The sequence below is a fragment of the Cryptotermes secundus genome, unplaced genomic scaffold, assembly GCF_002891405.2.
Source record: "Cryptotermes secundus unplaced genomic scaffold, Csec_1.0 scaffold2498, whole genome shotgun sequence".
Classification (NCBI taxonomy): Eukaryota; Metazoa; Arthropoda; class Insecta; order Blattodea; family Kalotermitidae; genus Cryptotermes; species Cryptotermes secundus.
In genome coordinates, this window is record NW_019737436.1 from 62,033 (window position 1) to 83,379 (window position 21,347).

Below are 21,347 nucleotides of genomic sequence, written 5' to 3' on the forward strand. Positions count from 1 at the left end.
AGGGAAGATTAGAAATGTGTACAATATTTTAGTTGGACATCATCAAGGAAAGAGGCTACTTGGAGATCTAGGCATCTATGGGAGGCTAACGAGGCAAGAACTAATCGCCTTTTTTCCTTTGATAGGACATGGACCGCATAGAAAAAGAAAAAATTAGGAGGGATACACAGAGAGCGAGGCAATCTCATATGCCTCCTAAGCAAAATTACGGAAAATACACAGACACAAGACGAATATATAGACAGATGGACAGGCACATATACTCGTAGAGGGCAAGGTGGTCTCATTAGCCTTTTATTTTTTTAAAATAAGGAAATCAGGCTAAAAGTGAATCTTAGAGAGGTAGGGTGGAAGCATGTGGATGGGTGCAACAGGCTTTTGTGAACATGGCTCCGTAAAGGAGGAATTTCCTGAGTGACTGAGTAACTATAAACAATCAAGAATTTATTCTATAGAGATAAATAGATATCTGGGTAATGTCTAGTTACTGGCTCAATAGCTGAGGCTGCTGGGGCGGGATATTTATTTCTCTTTACCATAACGCTCAAGAATAATTCTGTCCCCTCCCAAAGTGACTGCGACTGATCTAAGAAACTTTGAACGAGATCTAACCGAAAATTTGGTGGAGTGATATGAGGTAGGGGAAAGAGCATTCTTCTATCACTTCTCTCACCTTCACTCTCTAAACTCTCACGTTGGGTGCAACCGGGATTGAAGCAGGGATGTACTGATGAAGGTATGACTGAAGGGGCATGTGGGAGAGGAAGATTAAGAGGAGGGCATACAGATGAATAACAGAGTATCAGAAAGGGCCCAGAACTGAGGAAGCGAATGAAACCAGCCCATCTTGTAGCCGATGTTAGCCTTTATCCTGCGGCACTTAAATCTGTTTGTGCACACTTACGGTCGACGTGTTCTCAAACGTAAGAACAGTCCCGCAACGGGTATGGTAAAGGTAACGCTATCCTTGTAACAGGTCGTGGAGGCCCATGGGGTTGTGAGACGTCGAGGCTCCCACATCTCCTAGACAACCGGCTCACACTTGGCGGTGACGTCAGCTTTACGCACAAGTCGACTTTTACCCCCTCGCAGATTGGTGGCGCTGAGTCGACTCCAGGGCCATTGTGCTGCTGGAAGGATTAGGCCAATCGAAAAATATTATAACTTAATCGGGAACTGAACTCGGAACCATCCAAAAGAAAAGTAGATTTAGAATGAATAAATGTAAACAGCTTACGAACTTTTCAAACAACCGCTCTTTATTATATAGATTTGTTTCTGTGTAATTTCTTTCACTGTATGTATCCGTTTTCCTTTACTTTCTTCGCAGTTTCTGCGAAATCTACGCCCGGTCTTTAGGACAGAACTGTATATGATAACGCTAATGCGTCTTACTCGTACTAGTCACTTGCTTCGTTGCAAAAAGCAAATTCTATCGACCCATTTCTTTTCCATCACGCCAACTATCAGCGGGATGCCCTCAAGGTTCGGGTACAAAGGCACATGGGCTTTTGTGTAAATTTTTCGCTATTATTAATTCCCAGAATAAAATATTTCTCGATTTGTTATACGTGGAAGAGCGGGCAGACAGGCATGCCGAAGAAAATATGTGCATTTTTGTTGCCAAATGACAAAGAATGAAAGATTACTGAAGTCAAGCTAATAACAAAGTTCGAAATTACATTGGCGTGTTATCTGTTTTACGTGGTAGAGTCTTTAAGTTCGTGGAATGTGGTTTTATCGCATCATATTACAAGGTATTCACATACACTTATGCAGATCCACATTGGCACTCAAAATAGTTGCCGTTGGCCGATATGCCAACGTTGGTATAGCTGTCGAAAACATTGCTGAAACATATTGGCGGGAAATTGCCGTACGACGCTTTGCGGCCATTCCACGAACTTATTGGCTGTGCTAGTAGAATAAACTGACGACAGTTCAGCACACCACAATTAACGTTCAGCATACAAATTCAGAATTGCCTTGCGCGCTGCTGTGGCAAAATTTAGATTCTTATGCACTTAATACTCTATAATGTAATGAAAAAAAAAATTGTGAAACATCTGTACCTCAGACTTTCACAAATTTAACGTATTGTGACATGTCAACGCATTGCCAGCCAACGGTTCGATAAACACCCCGCGATACGCGCACGCAACAATAGGACGAATGTTTGTAGCTTGTTGCTAGGCAATAGCCAGAGCGCCAATGGACTGGCGAGATAGCTATCACGTGACTTGTTTTCTGTGTGTTCCGCGCTACGCAACAATAGAACCGCGTTTTCTGCGTTGTCCTTGCCGTGGCTATATAACGAGTCCGCTTGCAGCTAAGGAAAGTCCAGGAGGGATCAGCAGTTGAGAGTACAAGCAGGAGAATGAAGCGTATCCTTACTGAATTCTGAAAATTGAGTACAGACTGGTACAGAGGAATACAAAGTGATTGAAGACGAAATAACATGAAGACTTCATAGTAATTTGAAGCGTTAGCTTGTGTTGAGACCCGTTGCTAGGAGGCGACTAGTGGAAACTTAGAGTCCTAGTGCGTGTGCAACGGTGAATTGTGTAAATCAGCGATAGCGCTGTGTTTATTGTAATTAAGAGAGAGAGTGTAACCGAAGTGCTAATAAATCCAATCATCCGAACTAGAACCCGTTATTTTCGTCACGCCTACCATCCTGAACATGACAGTATTTATGATGAAGGGTTCGCAAAATTAGGAATATACTCTATATTGACACGTGTTATTGGATTTATTGAACACGGATAACTCATAACTACAGGCTTCCGGGTTCGCGTCCTTACTGGCCACGACTGTCTCACAACTCCCTACACTCGTACTTACTGCTAAATTGCTACTAGCCCTCGCATCCACAGTGATTATTAGTTCCGAGTCCCACGGGACTCATCTCCACATTTTACTGACAACTCTGGGAGCCTTCAGACACTCCTGTGACTCAGAGTCAGAGCTACTTTAGGACTGGAGGTATACCGCCAATCAGTTCGTCTTGACTCCAAGCCCCTCGAGGCCCACGATCGTTTTTAATTGAACACTTGCGGTTATGGTCCTTATGTAACATCCTCTCTGACGGTAGGGTGGGTCTGTCGTTTACAATTGTTGCTGGCCTTCTAGAGCAGTCATTCACTGGTCCGAGTCCCGTGGGACTCGTGACCGCAATTAAAGTCAGCGTCAGAGTAACTTTAAGACTGGCGGTTTACAGCCAATCAGTTCGTCTTGGCGACAGGCCTCTTGAGACCCACGATCAGAATTTTAATTTTCCAATTGAACACTTGCGGCTATAGTTCCTATGTAACATCCCCTCTGACGAGAGTACGTGTCTGTCGTTTACATTAACTGTTGGTCCTTGCCAGCGCAGCCATTCACAGATTGAAGACCAGCGGAACTAATGACCACATTTTACTGTCTCAGAAGCGCTCACCCCACCTGGAGGACCAGGTTCCCGTATTTATGCCTCCCAGGAACAGGGTGGCACGATTATCCCAGGCACTGGATTCTGACCGTACTTTACCGTCTCAGACCCTCCTGATAAAACCTCTGCACGGACCCAACAGAGAACACCGCCTCCAGCGGTTCATCTATTGTTTGATGCCAACTGTGGCTACGGTCACATGACTCGGTTGCCGTGGATACGTGTTTACAGAGCCATTCCTTAGCAACGGCAGTCTCTCTGGCTCCGCTATTTCGCCTTTCAGGCGTCATGCCGCAATATCATCTAATATTTTATTTCCTTGTAATGTTCGTTTGGCTGTTGGTTTTTATTAATTATATGTTTAAAAGAACCATCGTCAGTCGAAATCTTCAGTACAGCGGACACGAGAAAACTCTCTAATTAACTGAAACTGACTTCCGTAGCATATTCCTTAGTGAAAGTTGTCATTATCATTGGTTCAAAATTGTTAAGAATGCTATGTTGAGATGAAATCGAATGATATTCATTTTAGATCAAAGAAATGTGACTAACAACAATTTTTAGGGCGAGCAAGGGTGGGAAGAGCCAGACAGAGATGGCTTTAAGATGTAGGGAATGATTTATGAGTGCTGCAAGTGAAGAGGAGGAGGCAAATTGAAAATGATAGAGACAAATGGGCATATCATCAAGGAGGGCGAGTTTCTTATAGGATCATACGGCAAAATAGTGAGTGAGTGCAAAGAAAGATACAAAATAGAAGAAACTCATTCTTTAGACGGAAATTAAAATTCTTGGTCCACAATCCACGCATTTATGATACGTAAACAGAACTGCCAAGAGGGAGACTCTGCACCATCAACTTTAAATCTGTCCTTAGGATACCGATTTTATAGGATGCCATCAGAAATGTGTAAGATTTCAGGTTTTCACGGCGGTGACTATGAAGAATGCCGTCTTCTTCGCCATATGAACTGCTTCAGATATGTGGACTTCAATGTGAGATGGTTGAACGTGGCGGAAAACTGCGGGGCCGAGAACATCAGAGGCTCTGGGCGTGATTTTTGGGCGCAAATCGATCATTGGAGAAGAATGAAGGCCAAATTAAATGATTAACAGCTATTTATTTACGGCCATATTAATATATCTGCACTTTTTGTTAAAATAAAGTGTACCGTGCGTCAGTTGGCCACGTTTCTTCAAGGAGCAGTCACCAAATACACCCGAAATCTTCCGAGTTGTGACTTCAAGTGCTGCAGCACTTGCAGCTTCAAGTCCAGCGTGCTGAAACTGGCAGCTGGAGGAGGGACAAAAAGCACATCCCGCCAATTATCGGGGTTTCAGACAAGCCAAGGAAGAGCTGCAAAAAAGTTAGGCACAGAGAACATCCAAAACTACCACGGGGAGGGTGTTCTCAACAAACTTCATCACCCCAGGTGTCTCCTTCGCGGCGGCACTCCGAGGCAGCGCAGAGCAGCAGAAGTGACCTCAGGCACCCCATGTTCCGGTGGCTTGGCCACCCGCAGCAGGAAAACAAAACGTACCGCCACCTGCACTGCAGAGAGAAACAGGTCAGTCAGTTCAGGCTCCACATGTAAACAGTCAATCTATAGACAATATGATGAGAGAACTAACTGTTGTGCAGCAAATTATGACAAGAGTTCAATGGTGCTGTGTCAAAGGAAGATAAAATAGTGGTCATCACCAAAATTGTATTAAATCTCATGAAACAAAATGGCCACTCAATTTCATAGATCCCTTAACGTCATAACATACAATAAGAATGGCACTGGGAGGCAGCGCTATGAGCTCAGTAAACACCTGCAAAACCTACATATATGTGTGGCCCTGTTATCAGATACACATCTAAAACCGCATGAGAGGTTCTTTATTCAAAATTACTACATTTATCGAACCGACCTGCCGTTGCTGTTAGAAAAGGCATTCCCCATAACCATGTAGACCTCTCACCCCTTGTTTCCACTGAAGAGACAGGGGTCTGCATACCAATTGGCAATAGTGAAGTGCTGCTTGCAGCTGTTAATAAATCTCTAGGAGATCCTGGAGAGATGATATTGATGATATTGAGCTCTTAAACTTTAGATGGAAGTCTATTTTGGCAGGTGAACTGAAAGTTAAACACCCATTTTGGAATAGTAGAGTTTCAAACTCCTCGGGCAAGAAACTTATGGCTTTCTTTGTTATGAATGAATCCGAAATTTCAGCACCACAATGCCCCATTCATTATTCACCTGTGAGAAATGGTGGCGTGCTGGATATTGTGATCCACACAAACATCAGAGCATCAGATGTTATTGTCTCTGATATTTTAGATTCAGATCACCTAGAAATAGTATTCAACATACTGGATCATGTCAAAATTAGGAATCTTTCGGAACGTATTGAAAAATTCAATAATTGGGATCAGTTTCAAACCCTTGCCTGAGTTAGTATCAGTTCAAATCGAAATTAACTAGGGGGAAGAAGCCGATAAAGCAGTGCGCGACTTCACAAACTCTATTGCTTCAGCATATAGACTGTCGACAAGTAAAGTTACACTTTCGGACATATACAATGATCTTCTTGGTCTAGACCATTTGTTAAAACATATGCAGAGGCTGCAAAAATTGTGGCAAGAAATCAGGGACCCAACGTGTAAAATGGCAGTCAATTGGGTCAAAATCAATCAGGTGAATGACCCACAAAAAGGCATTTGAACGGTGGGAAACAAAGATAGGTAACGCTAGTCACACCTCAGGGCATATGGCCCAACTGCTCTTCATGATGCTTCAAACCTTAAATTTCATCCTTTCGAAAAAGTCAACGCATTTGCTGACTGCTTGGAAATTCAGTTCACACCACATGATCTGTGTGACTAAAACCACGAACAGCAGGTGGAGGCTAGAGTTCAAGCTCTACTCAAAACCGTCCCTCAAAAGGACAAGACCATGCAACTTATAGAAATAAATAAATTCCTTGAAATTAAGGCCTGTGGAATTGATGGCATTCCAAATGAATGCCTCAGCGCCTTCTAGGGTGACCATTGGTTCCCTTGGTTTATTTAATAAATCATTGCCTTCGGCTGTCTCATTTTGGAAATCCTTGGAAGGAAGCAAAAGTAAAAACTTTACCTAAACCCGGTAAAGACCTGAAATTCCCTCAAAATTTACATCCGTAGCTTCCTGCCTACAAGAGGAAAACTATTCAAAAAAGTGATTTTGAAATTGTTCCAAATACATATTGAAGAAAGAGGACTGCTCAATGCAAGAGAATTTGTTTTTCTTGCATGTCACAGCACAACACTGCTATGTATGAGACTGGTAGACCACGTTACCCTTAATTTCAACAATAAAATATCTATGGCCGCAATGCTCTTGGATATCGAAAAAGCCTTTCACACCACATGGCACTCTGTCTTGCTGTATAAGTTATCTAAATTGGTATTTTCCAACAGTTTCAAAAAGTTTATTGGCTCTGGTGAACGTGAAGGCCACAGCATTGGACCATCTCTGCCAATCAATCTTCCCGGAAATGTCCTGTCTAGGAATGCGGATTTTTTCTTGTGGGGTCATGTCAAGAGCAGTGTGTTCCAATCACCAGTTAACGGACTTGATGACCTGAAGACCCATATCACGAATGCGATCTCAGCTATTCCAGCAGACATGCTCCACAGAACATGGCAAGAGCTCGAATATCGTCTGGACGTTCTCCGTGCTATCAAGGGAGCACACATTGAGGTCTATTGAGGCCAGTAAAAAAACTTCCAGAGTTTCACAATAATCTGCCGCAAACTGCATGTGGCTGGGTCAATTTGTTTGCACGCCACAATTTTTTAAAACCCCAACGGGACTTTGTGGGCACACTGTATATCACGACTGGATTAACTGTGGATGCAAGAACAAGTGACTAACCACCTAAGCTGCAGAATAGTCTGACAAGCCTCTTCTTGCAAATGTGCGCGCCTGCTCACCCCATGGCTCATCCTTTCTACAATTTTAAACTAAAAACTTCATTTATAATGCCTTTTTTTAGTTTAAAACTCAATATGTCATTCTTACATTGTTAAGAAAATGGCAGAGCTCATTGTGTTTAATTAAGCATTGTACCATGAATACATTTGTAATGCTTAATCTGGGCACCAGACAGTGGTGTGAGCCATTTGCTGGACTGAAGATATTACATTCTTGTTGGTGTAGCATCTACACACTTCCCAATATGGCACAGGGCTCCTCTAGCAGCAAGCAGGATGATAATTGATACTGGGTGCAAGCAGAGGACATTGTTGAGATCCATTACCAGGAATGAATTTAATTACCAACCCAAACGCTGTGTCTTATCACTAATATGTGACAATACATATAATAGCAAGCCAGACTCAATCAGAGAGGCACAAGTTGCCACAGCTGGACACACCTTTACACCCATACAACAAATAGACTCCTTGGGAGTACATTATGTTTGTTTCTTTCCTCTCTACAAACAGAATACCTTCCAACGATTTTGTTGCCAAGGTCAACAGTTACTGTGAACATTCAACCTTTGCATATTATATTTCCTTGTCTGTAGTTTACACAGCTATCATAATGTAAAACTCATCTTGGAACGGCAATGAGAAATCAAAATTACTTGCATTAATTGCCACTACCATTCAGTTCCCTCACAGCCATTTGGAAATATAAAATATACAGTCTTGTACGAGTGTCAAACGTTGTCTCATAAAGGGCCTGTGTGTCTGGGGAAGCATGATTTACATCATTTCTTTCATGATTTATATTACATGAACATGAATTTCAGGTGCTCCATAACTGACAGTCATATACATGTTATGCAATGACATAAAAGTGTTTCTGACACCAAAGACAGCCATGACAATATTCATCACAGTGTCTTGAAATTTAGTTTTGTTAATTTATTGCTAATGACATTGATAAGTTTTTAAGTGAAGGTGGAGGGTGGAATTCTTGATTGCCTTTAGATTTCTGCTGACCCTGGGTTTCATTCTGAGAGAGAACTGGCTATGGCTGTTGAGGAAAAGGGTGATAATGGAAATAGGGGGGGGGGACAGGCATTTTTAGAAACTTGGTAATTAAATAAATATATGTATTTGCCAAATAGGGAAGCCCACAGCATGCTGCCCATTTACTGAAGATGATATCCTCGAGGTCACTTCCATCTCCGTGCATACATTCCTCTAATCTACCAAACATGTTTTCAATGATGTGGCATAAGCATCCCTATAAGAATTCCGCCAATTAATTTTTTATTATTCTTTTCAGAACTTCAATATTGTGTGAGCATTGAGTGTATACTTTGCTTTTAAGCACCCCCATTATAAAGTCACATGCTGACAGGTCTGGGTGCCTTAAGAGGCCAAGGAATGTCACCATTCCTGGAGATGATGTGGTTATTGGTATTGTGCACATTGGCACCCTGGCAGTAGGAGATATCGCACAATCTTGTTGAAACCAATTGGACTCATTAACTTCAGGAAACCTAGTAGCTAGTTTATCAGTCAGTGAGGCTGTAGTCTTTTAACACAATGACCTGACATCAGAGCTGTTCCTCTCCCAAAAATGACATGAGATGAAACTGCACACCATATAATTATCCAGTCTCTGTGCAATGATTGCTGATGGATTTGGTTTTATTCTGACACAGTTTTGTTCATTCACAGAACGGTCTAGATGAAAGTAAGCTGCACCAGACATCCACAGAATGTGAATAACATTATCACAATCCATTTCACTTGGCATTTCTTGGCAAAAATTTTTATGGGGAAGGAAATCTGGAAGTTTTAATGCTTGCACTACCAGTACCTTCAAAGGATATAAATTTAATTCTTGGTACAATATTCATCATACACTCCTAATGGATAAGTTCAACGACATTGCATGCTTACACACAAAATTCTGTGGACTCCACATGAGAAAAGTCCTGACATCTGTGATGCTTTCTGGTGAACTTACCCAAGTGTTAATGGCATTAGAAAATGATACAGGGTTATTATACTGAACACAAAATAAATTTCAAAAAGCCTAGAGGTTATCATTGTCTCTGTAAAATGCCTTGATGGCAGAAGCATGATGTGCACAGTCCACTGTTTCACGGTTAGTAAACAGTGTGAAGTGGGTAAGAGGATGTTGAGTGAAGCAATCCCACCCCTCCATATTGGTACCTGGAAGACCAGTTTTTACAATTGCAATTTCCCTGAACCACTCTATATATTTACTTCAGAAAGAGTGAGAGGACAGTAAAAACTGCATAATGATGAACTTTAAAATCTGAACACTTCTTCAAATATTAGGGTGATCAAATCAAGACGAATGAGATGGGTAAGCATGTAGCATGCATGGGACAGTAGTAGTGTGCACATAATTCTTATTGGAAAATCAGAAAGGAAAACTACAACATGGGGTTCCAAGATTTAAGTGGAAGAATATTAAAATGTATCTCATATGAATAGGGTTTCAGGATGGGGATTTATCAGGCTCAGGACTGGCCTAGTGCTGGACTCCTGTGAACATGGCAATAAATCTTGGGGTCTCATAAAAAAATGAGAAACTTTTTGATCAACTGACTGACAGCTTCCCATGAAGCCACACTGAGTTAGTCACTACCTTCTCGTGGATTTGTCAGGAGATAAAGCTGAAGTCACAATACTGCAGAGCCTTGCCAGCTGGGGAATTGACTGGGGTTTAGAGGCTTGAAAATCTGCTTGTTAAGCTAAGCTGCAGAGACATCCTAGCCATGACCTCAAGAAGTGGACAACGACATACAGCACTACAAAATCACTTCCAATAAAATCATTTATTTTTTTATTTTTATTGAAAAATGGAGAAGAAATCACAAGTTTAAAGTATATGCACAATTTCATCCCTGTAACATTAACAATAACAAATAGCTGCTCAAATATATTTTGTACCCACCTTCTCCCACACTTCCATTGGAACAAATTTATAAACTGATGGTTTGTCAATATTAACAAGTATAAATTATCTCAAAAGAAACACATATTCAACTTTCATATTATAAGGAATAATATATAGAAAGCAAGAAGTCTGTTTATTCATATGTAACATGTTATATACTATTAACTGTAAAAAAATCAAGTATAAGTTCTCATACTGAAAAATTTTAAGATCAGGATACTGAACAAAATAAAGTAAAACATGCCACAATGGAATCTGCATTAACTGGAAGGAAAGAATAAATCTTCAGAGAATATGGAATGAAAATAAACGAACACCTCTAATAAATGGAAAACTGAATCAGCAGAGACAATAAGTTAATACTAATTTAGCAGAAAGATGTAAGCTTGAATATTTATCATTCCCTGAAGAATAACATCTTTTGGAATGTAATGACTCTGTATTCTGCAGCGTATATGGCGGCAGCAGTTTCCTCCAATGCTTCTGATAATCCAACAATCTGCACGGTGTCACACCTCACAAAAGAGTAATCTTCACATTCACAATCATGAGAAACTGAATCTCACATTCAAATTTTGTCCACATAAATTTGTTTTGTAATGTACGTCTGGAATTCATCTGAAGAGAATTGCTCTCTCATCTGTGAACGTATGAGCAGAAAATTTTAAACCATCAACGGAAAAGAGAACTGTATAGAAGAGTGTACAGATCTGTTGAAATACTTGAAGTAGACTTTATTGTAAGATCTGTTCCATCATATATTTTTTTATGTTCTTTGTGCAGTAGCAATTCAGTTACTTGTTAAAGTGAATTAATCACAAATTACAACAGCACATTATGGACAGAACACTGGGAAGAAACAAGAAATCCAACACAGCAAACAGTGATTCAGTCCACTAAACACAGTGTGACTGGGCACTATATAAATACCTTGTTTTCATTTGCATATTTCCAACAAGGAACAATGCCAGTTGAAATGCCATGATGCCCTAAGCCATGATAAAAATGAAGCTCTAAATTTTTTTTAAACATTATTGCAGAAAGAATGATTCATAAATATTAAACATCCGAATAATTACATGTACAGATTCTTTTCATTACATAAGATCTCTCAGCAGTAATGCAACAAAATATTTAAGAAACAAAATAGTGTGCTGAAAAGAATTATAATTGAAGTATTAAGAAATGAACTCTTATGTTTGTGTATACGCAACTGTATATATATTGCTAAGGTTATCAGTTGTCTGGTAACAATCACACAGCTGCACTTGAAATGAAAGCATGGAGCAATGCCATGTCATAATTTGTTTTTGATTGTTGCAGCTATTCTTGTGTGTTTCCATTACTCCAATGTGACAAGATGCAGTCAGCTGTTTGTTACCTTTTGGCTGGAGTATACCTTTTTTCTCTCGTGGATGGCGTATTTTACTCAGTATAAGGATGCCCCTCACACTGTGAAACCTTGATCTGCAAGTTATTTATTTGTGGACTATAAAATAATAAAATTAAGTGTTCCCTGACACTCTTCAACATAATGAATCACAGTGTACAGAACATTTATAGTAACTGGTCTGATAACATTGTAATGTACTAAACGAAAATCATCCAGTAGAAGTACTGGATGATATTCATACTCCCCTGTTGACTGCATGAATGCACTGGGAACACACCTGTCCGACAGAGCTGTACAGTAGAATTTTACTCATGATCACGTCTGTGCATTGAACCATTCTGTCATTTCACAACCTTTTCTGCATTCTCCATGTTTGTGATGTAAGTGAGGAGGTCAATGGGGGTCACAATACTAACAATGAAGTCACGGCACTCCATGGCATCTTGGCTGGTACCTGAAATCATTTCATTACATATAATGAATAATTTTTCACTATAATTGTCAAAATTATTAACGCACTGCTACACTATGAAGACCATAAACATCTTTTGGCACAGGTAATGTCAACTGCTTCAACTCATGTTAAAAATCAGTGGAAAGAAGTTTAAATAGAGTATACCTCACACTGTCTGTACTAATGATGGGGTAATTGAAAAACATGGATAATGCAATGGTAAGCTTTGGTTATGACTAAAGGACCAAGGTGACAGTTGTATACAGAAGTTCATAGATGTACACATAGTGTCCGATTTGTTCAATTGTCTTGAAAACCAGAAGACAAGTGGAAAAAGTACATTGATAATCAGATGTGTATTTCATATTTCTTTATAACTTATGTTCAAAATATTTTTTGCTCCAACAAATATTTGGTGAATAAGCTCAAGAGATGCATAGGAAAGCACATAGGTCTTCATATAAAGTGGATGCTAAAATTCGGTCCAATCTGAATACAAATTTATATGGCTGAAGAATTCTTCATAAGTTTGTCTAATATAACTGAGGATGTCGATATGCACTGAGACAACCAAGTAACTGGATAATGTCGGTAAAGACTCCTCTGACGGTGCTAAGTGCAGGCTCCTAAAAGGGTCATTTGTCTAGCTGCGTCTTCTTTGTAGCAGCCCAGTGTTCTTCTTTGCGGCCACTCGGTGATTACATGCTGGCGGAATAGCAGTGAGTCTGGCTTACTAGCAGGACTATGGTGTGTGTGCCAGCAGTGTTGGCTGTCTATGGTATGTGCGCTGGTAGAGTCAGTGTGGCATTGTTTACTGGAGAGCTGGAGTTGTATTGGTCTCTTGCTTGCAGTGAAGTGTCGATTGATGAAACTGATGGTAACCATTTGGAGGCCTGCATTTTTATAACATTACTGCTGGATGGTGCGCGGACCAATTGGCAGGGATTACGCTTGTGTTGGTGTCCAGAGAGCCAGGCTGCAAGTGATGTATAAATATTTCCTCCTCCTATGTTGTGGGAGTTGCCTGTTGTCTGTTAGACTGTTGGAGTTGTTGTCTGTTAGAATGTGTAGATGGACTGAGTGAAGATAATAGATGATATACAGGACTGCACACAGGCCTATAGAAGGTGAACAAATAAGCTACAAACTGGATAATCTGCCCTAAGATAATCACTAGTATACAGTATTTTATCTATTGGACAACAGCTGTAGCTAAGTTGTACAAAACTTTTGTTACAATACTGGGGCTGTGAATTTATTATATCCAAGCACCCTGGAGAGTTTAAACAGCATACAATGGATGAAACTTACAGCAACTTCCAACATGATTTCTTACAAGGGAGTTAAAACTGAATAGTTTATATTTTATATCTGTTTACTACCGCACCACCTGTTTCAACCTTACATGATTAATCATTAGCATTAATATTAATTTATTTCATACACAAATCCATTTACAGTCCATAAGGACCAAAATAATTTTTACTTGTATTTGTATCTTGTTAAATATATTGAAACCCTCATTACAGGTTTCTTTGTGGAGCATTAAATTTGAGCACTAATTTGAGGAAACATTTTAAATGGAGGTAAATTAACAATATGATTACTGACCAGGGATTGATGAAACTGAAAAATAAACAAGGCAAAACCTTCAGATAAGGAATGCTGTATGGGGATTCCACTGTATTTACCTTATCAAAACATGACTCATAAGAAGCAGTAGATCGTAAAAATGAATAAATTAAAGAAAACAATAAGGAATTTCCAGAGCTTTTAATAAACTGATTAAGACGTTTCATGGAAATTAATGATATGAATGTAGTAATTTAAGACTTTTGAAATGTCAAGTATGATAGGTACTGAAAATCATCTTATTTTCCAATATATAAATCTTTAGATATTACCTGAAGTACATTAATTCTAAAACAAATAATAATATTCACGAATAACATTACTATAGTAATATAAAAGAAAACTGATTTTTTAATTCAACTGATATGCTGATTCCAAATCTGGATGGAAATGTTATTTCATCACATCACAGTTCTATGTTAAATTTTGAGCCCAAACTCCCAGATTCCTATTTTTGTAAATAATGGTCTTTTAGAGAAAAAGTATTAAGATGACTATTACACCTCACTGGACAAAAAAAGTAAGCAAATTCAGAGAAGCCTCAATTACATGTGTGCCAAATTTCATTATAGTAGAGCTTGTGGTAGCTTAGAAAAATGCAACTGAATTTAATAAAATAAACTAAAATATTCCAAAGGCAGGGTTGATAGGTTGTCCCTTAAATGTCTGTATAGGGAGGGAATGTTTTTAAAATCAGAATCCACTCAGCAGGAAATTACCCTTTCTTGTGTATTTATACACAAGCTGAGGAAAAACAGAGCAATCAACAGAAATTTAACATAAAAATGTTCTTAATTATTTGTATTACTTGATATAACTATGAATCTTGATGAGTACAAATGAATAATAATAATAATAATAATAATAATAATAATAATAATAATAATCATCATCATCATCATCATCAACAACAACAACAACAACAACAACAACAACAACAACAACTTACACTTACCGACTTTTCGAGGTTCAACAACCACCACAAACTGATCCTTCTCCAGGATTCGTGAAAGTTGTCCCAGTGTTGCATTTAATTTTATCTTTCGAAATTGCTGATAGAGGGCTTTTTCCACTGGATCTGTTGGCATAATTTTACTGTTCACCATTTGCGATATCAAGTTGCCTAATGTCACCATTCCTTGAAAAATCCTGAAAGCCAAGGGAAACATACTAACATTCTGCCATAGCCAAAACCAGTGCCTGAAAAATGTGAGAAACCATTCAACTTCTTTTGGGGAGTTCCACAACAATCACAACACTTTTATAGCCATCTCAGATTCCACAAACATTTTCATCATTTCTGTACACCCTTTCATGCCGGGGGGGGGGGGCAGAAATTGAGTAGTGCACAGTCACAAAGCTTCCTTTCAATTCCAATGTCACAGCACAATGTTTCAGCAACTTAGTGCCCTGCCTTCAAAGTGACAATATTTTCAGGAGGTTTTCATAAAAAGCAGTGGAAATATGTTCCAGAGTACACATTTTCCATGTGCATTCCCTGTGATTCTGCACTCTTCACTGGCCTTTAATTTGTTTTACACGAAAATCTATTGTTGCAACCACAACCACACCCATTAGCCAAAAATTATTTTTTAGTTTACTATGAGGTTGTCACATATAAGGTGGTATCGGAAAGTTCCCAGACTGTTATTGTTGCAATTGCCCTGGTGAAAGAAGATGAGAGAGGCCAAGGTCACACTTCCAAAAGCCTAATGCATCAGTCTGCCACATGACACCACACTGTGAAAAAGCACTGTTTTTAGAAGAGTGCTTCTTTGACTTTGTGCTTTGTTTTGTCTGCGATGGATAGCAAAGTTGTGCAACGTGTCTGTTGTACTGAGCCTAGACTGACAGAGGCCTTCTATATATTATACATACTAGATATTAAGACTCAATTGTAAATAAGTGTACAGTGACAAAGGACTAATACTATCAACTATGACTGACAAATGACAGACAAGACCTCTCATCAGAGAGGGCGCCCCACATGGACAGGACATAACTTTCATTTAAAAAGAAACATCTGGTCATGAGCTCCACAACACCAAGACGGAGAGACTGACCGACCCTCAGTCGCAATGTGACTTTCACGCTAGCAACAGTCATGGCTACACTTGTGTCCAGAGATCCCCTCAGCAGCGACTCTACTAGTACTAGAACAGCAGCTGACTCTGCCAGCAACTGCCAGCACTTAGCAGGCCTGCCAGAGAGCCGGTCTTGCCACTACAGTCACAGTCTCGCCCAGTAACCTGCCACCTCACAATAATAGGGGCTGCTACAAGAAAGCACGAGAACTTGGCCGGCCAGCTGGCCTCGCCGCCAGTAGCACCGATTAGCTGATACTGCAAGAGTTTGACCCAGCTTCAGACAAGCGGCCCTTTACAGGGCCAAAAATAACATCATTAACACTAGCTGAGGCTAGCCCACTACAAAGGGAGTCTTCGCCAGTATAATTCTGACGCAATCCCTGTTCGTCTGTAATACCCATTCTAAGAGCAATAAACATTTGTTGTTATAGTTTTACATTGTTCTTGTCACGAAACAAGACCTCGAGGTGTGTATTCTTGTGATGTCGCTTTATTACTTAACGCCATAACTACAATTCAACGTAACTATAACACAAAATGCTGAACAAGTCGTTTCACAGTCGCCCCTTCCATATTAACAAATCTCAATATACTGTAGAGCTGTCGAACTCTCTGCACTGGCTTCCACTGTCTGCTCTCTGGCTACCTGTCTGGATTCACAACACACACTGGCTCTCACACTGCTCAGCCAGCCCCTTACAGGATACTGTTCCCTGTTGCCCCAGCAGCAGGCAGCATCTGCCATTAGCTCACAGCGGGGGTGGGGGAGGGAGTGTTTACTGGCCTGTTACCATAGCAGAGGCAGCGGCTCCTATGCTGTTTTGTCAATGCGGCAACGGTTGCTTAACAAAGCTGCTCTGCTGTTACGTCACCACTGGCAACACGTGTTACCGCGTCGTGTGGAGTGCATAATCCTCAACAGTCATCTCTGTGAGCATCAACATCCCACAGATTAAAGATATTAGTTGGAAGGTGATAGAGAGAGAGTGGGAGATGAAGATAAACTGAAGTAGGCTACTTTCTTCGTGACAATTGCCATGCATACTCATACATATAAAGTACAATTGTGAACATGATGACTGGCAGAACTTATATAATAAACAGCATGCTTACCCTTCAATATCAACTACAGGGAGCTGATTAGAACCTTCCTTCCTCATTAAATCAACAGCTTCTTGGCAAGTGACAGATGGTATCACTGAAAGCGGAGCTACTAAGTTGAGACAAGAAACCTGCAACTTGCTCCACCTGCAACATACGAGTGCAGAAACTACTACTGAATTTTGGCAAAAGTAAAATATTACAACATCACACACTTATTTTCATTGGCATCAACAAATATTCCATTTTAAGTTATGTGGGTATTTTTCTCACTGTGGTTTATGGCAGTCTACTTGTGGGTGGGATAATAGGAATGGTTTCAAGAACAATCCTTGTCTGGAGAGAAGAACACAATATCAGGAAGAGAATTATTAAAATAAAGCCAGCTGAAAAAATAAAAACTATCTCACAATATCTGCCTCTGAGTTGTATCACTTCCAATCATTCCAACTTCACTGACACTCTGAAAACACAAAATGTGAAAATTGGGAAACTTTTACATCTGATTCCTCTACTTAACCTGATTTTATTACTGGAATTCTTTTTCAATTTTTATTATATATTTTTAACTGAGGACAAGTTGAGCTATTTTCATATTATTCTAAACTCTGTATATATCATATTGCAGGTTCCAAAATGTTGCATCTTTAATAAATCCTAGATAATGGATAACATCCAGCATAACAGTAATAATAAAAAATAAATAAAACTTTTGAGTCTTTGTGTCAATGTGCTGCTTATGTTTGGGAACTTAGACTTAGGAATAATATTGTCACATCAATCCCACTTCTGACACCATTTGTCACGTATCCTGGTAACGCAACAAGAAATTAATGGGCTCCGGATTAGATGAAGCTATTTATTGGATAGGCTGTTATAATTACAATTACAGTTACTCAGAAATGACGTTTTCCATGCAATGCAACCTGACTAGTCCCTTGTCTCCTGGTTGTGAGTTGGTTTCTTCTGCTCTCAGCTCTGCTCCTTTCACCTCTGTTCTGTTCCCTGCTGTTCTCCTCCGTTCTGTCTTCCGCTCCATTCTGGTCTGTTCTGACAGTTGGACACCTTGTTCAAGGGTTCTGTTTCGCGTGTTCCATGCATATGCATGAACATTCGGCTAGCAAAATGGACAATTCCTTGTCCAGTTCCACTTTTTCGGCTTTTAGGCAGTGTTTACAGAGTGCTGCTCAGCAATGGATATTCTGGATTTCAGGCAGCACAACACATTGCTTCCTCCTTAAGGCTGATTATCCCGTACAGCCTAATGGTGTTTTAATTCTTTTCTCCTGAGGGTTCCTCATCATGATGTGTGTGTGTGTCTCTCTCTCTCTCTCAATCCAGTGGTTTTCCTACAGATCTTGTTTGATTCATTCTTTTCCAGTTGTGGCTGCTGTCTTCTGCTCCATCCTCCAATACTGTTGGTGGCTTTCCTTCCTTTCCTCAGATGAAGCAGCTCCTTATGCCCTTGCCGCATTCCAGTTTCGGCTGTCTCCACCCAAACGTCCGTCCTTTCTGGATTTCTTGTATAACATTGGTCCTGCTACAATTTTTTCTGGATATGTTCCTCTTGTGCCATGCCATTCTGGCACGGCGGGTCATCTTCCTGCAGGAGACGTCAATTTTGTCCGGGATCCACAATATCCCCGAGTCCTTTCCATCAGCTGACCATGGAGCCTTGCAGCTGGATTTTGGTCCCTACACCGCTTCCTCAGTCCTCCAACTGGCATAACTGTGGCTTCTTCCTTAGGGACCTTTTGTTTTGCTGCCTCAGGTTCCATGTTCACTGAGGCTGGCCCCTCCCATTCCAGATGTGCCTCTGTCTTTCTTTGGCAGGCCATCGTTTCTTCTCAGCCATCCTTCAACCCAGACCAGATGAAGTGGATGTCTTCTCTTTATTTCGTATAGTTTTCGCATCCAGTTTTCTCTGGTTGGCCTCTGTGCAGTATTTCCCATTGTTACTCGATGACAATTTCTTACTACGGTTTGTCACTGTGGGAACTCCAGAGTTTCCACCTATTCATTGCTGTGGAAGTGTGCATTTCAATTGTAGCGGTTGTCGCGGTGATGGACGTAGGATAACGTGTCAGAATATTTTATGTACAAGTAGTGTGTCACCTGTACACTTGATTCATATGCGCAAATTAAATACATTTTGAAAATTCTTAGAAATTTTTCAAGTAACTCCTTGGAGTTGAGCCCTTCTTGAGAAGGTGCCACTTGTGCAGCTATTCAAGAAATTCCCAATAATTTATGGAACCCAAAGGTTCATTACCATACAACCTCTTTACTATATCCGTCACAACACAACTAATATCAAGATCAGACCATTCTCGACCCTGCTACATGTTTCAGCTATTGATAGCCATCATCAGACAAACACATGATTTACACACATATACACACCACTGAACCGCAGCACCAACAAAACTGGATACAATATTATTAAAATATATAAAAAAACGCTTGACGCAAAAAAAATACAATAATCAAGTTATATAAAACAGAAGTATTATATAAAATAAGAATAAAATTCTTTTGGTGTTTTTACATCAACGTGTCAGTCGTTGGTTTGTGATTTGTTTTTTGTTTCGTTCCCACGGACAAGTTGGAACATTCATACTTATGGGTATATAAAATTGTGTATGAGACCCATAATGTAGATGTAGTAAAGTAAATTATAATATTAGTCAGTGCCTCATCTCACAAAGTATTGTCCATACTGTAGGGAATGTAAACAAAAAAAAAAGAGAGAGAGAGAGAGAGAAAAAAGAAAAAGTTCATTACCATATTCACAAGAGCCCTTCACTGGTCCTTATCCTTAGCCAGATCAATGTAGTCCATACTACCTCATCCTATCTATCTAAGATCCATTTTAATATTATGCACCCACCTACATCTTGGTCTTCCTAGTGGTCCCTTTCCTTCTGGCTTTCCTACCAATATACTGTAAGCAATCTTCTCCCCATTCATGCTACATGCCCTTCTCATCTTGTAATCCTTGAATTGATCCCTTTGTGACATTTCATACCAAAAATTATTTTTTTATAGTGAGGAGCTGTTAGTCCCACATCATACCACCAAGCTAGAGGACCATCCCTTGTGGGCTGTCTGTGACCGTTTATTCAATACTGTCATGTGCCTGGAGTTCCATGACTATAATAGTGGGTTCTGGATTGTATGATTGAATTTACTGACACCTTCTTTTACAATCACTCTCAATTACAATCAATTATAACAGCTCACAATCAATCCATTGCTGAGGACTCACGCCATTCCTTACTGTCCTGAAACTGTCTTCTCTTCTACTGCGAACTGATTTGGTGCTAATTTTCAAACTGGTCACCTCTTCAGCTTCCATTATCTGCTGGTTAACAGTCCACAACTGAACACTCAACTCAGTTGAAACTACTGAACTTTGAACTCTCTTATGAATGATGAATGCCACATGACTCACTTACAAATCACTAAGGATGAATGACAAATAAATTACATATCCCCACTTTATAAATTCAGGGAGGGCTGAACATATAAGCCACCACTCCCAACAGTTCCTCTACTATTCTGTGTTTATCAGTTGCTGTGGAAACGTGAATTTCATAGTAATGGTCTGGTTTTCATGAGTTTACAACTCTCAGTCTTCATATTCATTGAGAATGTGTTCCATAACCAGATGGTTTCCTAGAATCAATCTCTCCATGGCAATATATTTGACAATTTATTTCCTACATGTCATAATACATTCACAGCTAACCTCCATATCTGGAGGCTGTCACCTGCATCTGCAACCTGAAGACACACTATGCAATGGTGACAAGGGAACCACTAACACAGAATTTTTTTTAGTAATCCTTACTCAATTTAGAGCATGGATTTATTACATTATCACGTATCCTGGTAATGTGACAATTAATTAATGGGCTCCAGATTAACCTTTAACGACCGAAAGTCCGGTATACCGGACGGTACCTGTGACCTCGAAGATGCCGAAAGTCCAGTATACTGGACGCAAGACACGTGCTCACTTTAGAAGTGCTGACGGTTAGACCTTGAGTTTGAAACCAAAACAAACCGACGCAAGTACAAGTCAGAGGTCCAGTAGTTGGCTCTGAACAATAAAACCCTTCATCATGGCACTGGGTTCGATTTCGTTTACATGTAGGTAAGACTGTTTGTGACTTGGTCAGCCAAACAGAGTGGAAGCTTCTTCACAGAAAAGCTGACCCAACATTCCTCTGTGCGGGCAGATCACTGCTTCTGTAGCTCTCAAGGAAGTGTGACGTGTTTAGTGAGTGTCTGAATTATCAGCTTGTGAGTCAGTGGCGGA

The 21,347-nt window shown here is 40.0% G+C and overlaps 1 protein-coding gene across 5 annotated transcripts in view; it reads right to left on the reverse strand.

The window, feature by feature from the left end:
- Window positions 1-4,531: 4,531 nt before the first annotated feature.
- LOC111870467 (cystathionine beta-synthase-like protein) overlaps window positions 4,532-21,347 on the reverse strand; it is a 44,623-nt gene continuing 27,807 nt past the window's right edge. For 2 of the 5 annotated variants that reach the window (XM_023862792.1, XM_023862791.1), the window contains exons 9-11: window positions 17,036-17,170; window positions 14,785-14,984; window positions 10,220-12,203 (exon numbers count right to left, since the gene is read on the reverse strand). In XM_023862792.1, coding sequence (XP_023718560.1) covers window positions 12,091-12,203; window positions 14,785-14,984; window positions 17,036-17,170 — 448 coding nt within the window. In that variant the 3' untranslated portion in view covers window positions 10,220-12,090. Of the gene's footprint in view, window positions 4,983-10,219; window positions 12,204-14,784; window positions 14,985-17,035; window positions 17,171-21,347 lie in introns of those variants that run through there. The other 3 variants (XR_002843856.2, XR_002843855.2, XM_023862793.1) reach the window with 3 other exon arrangements.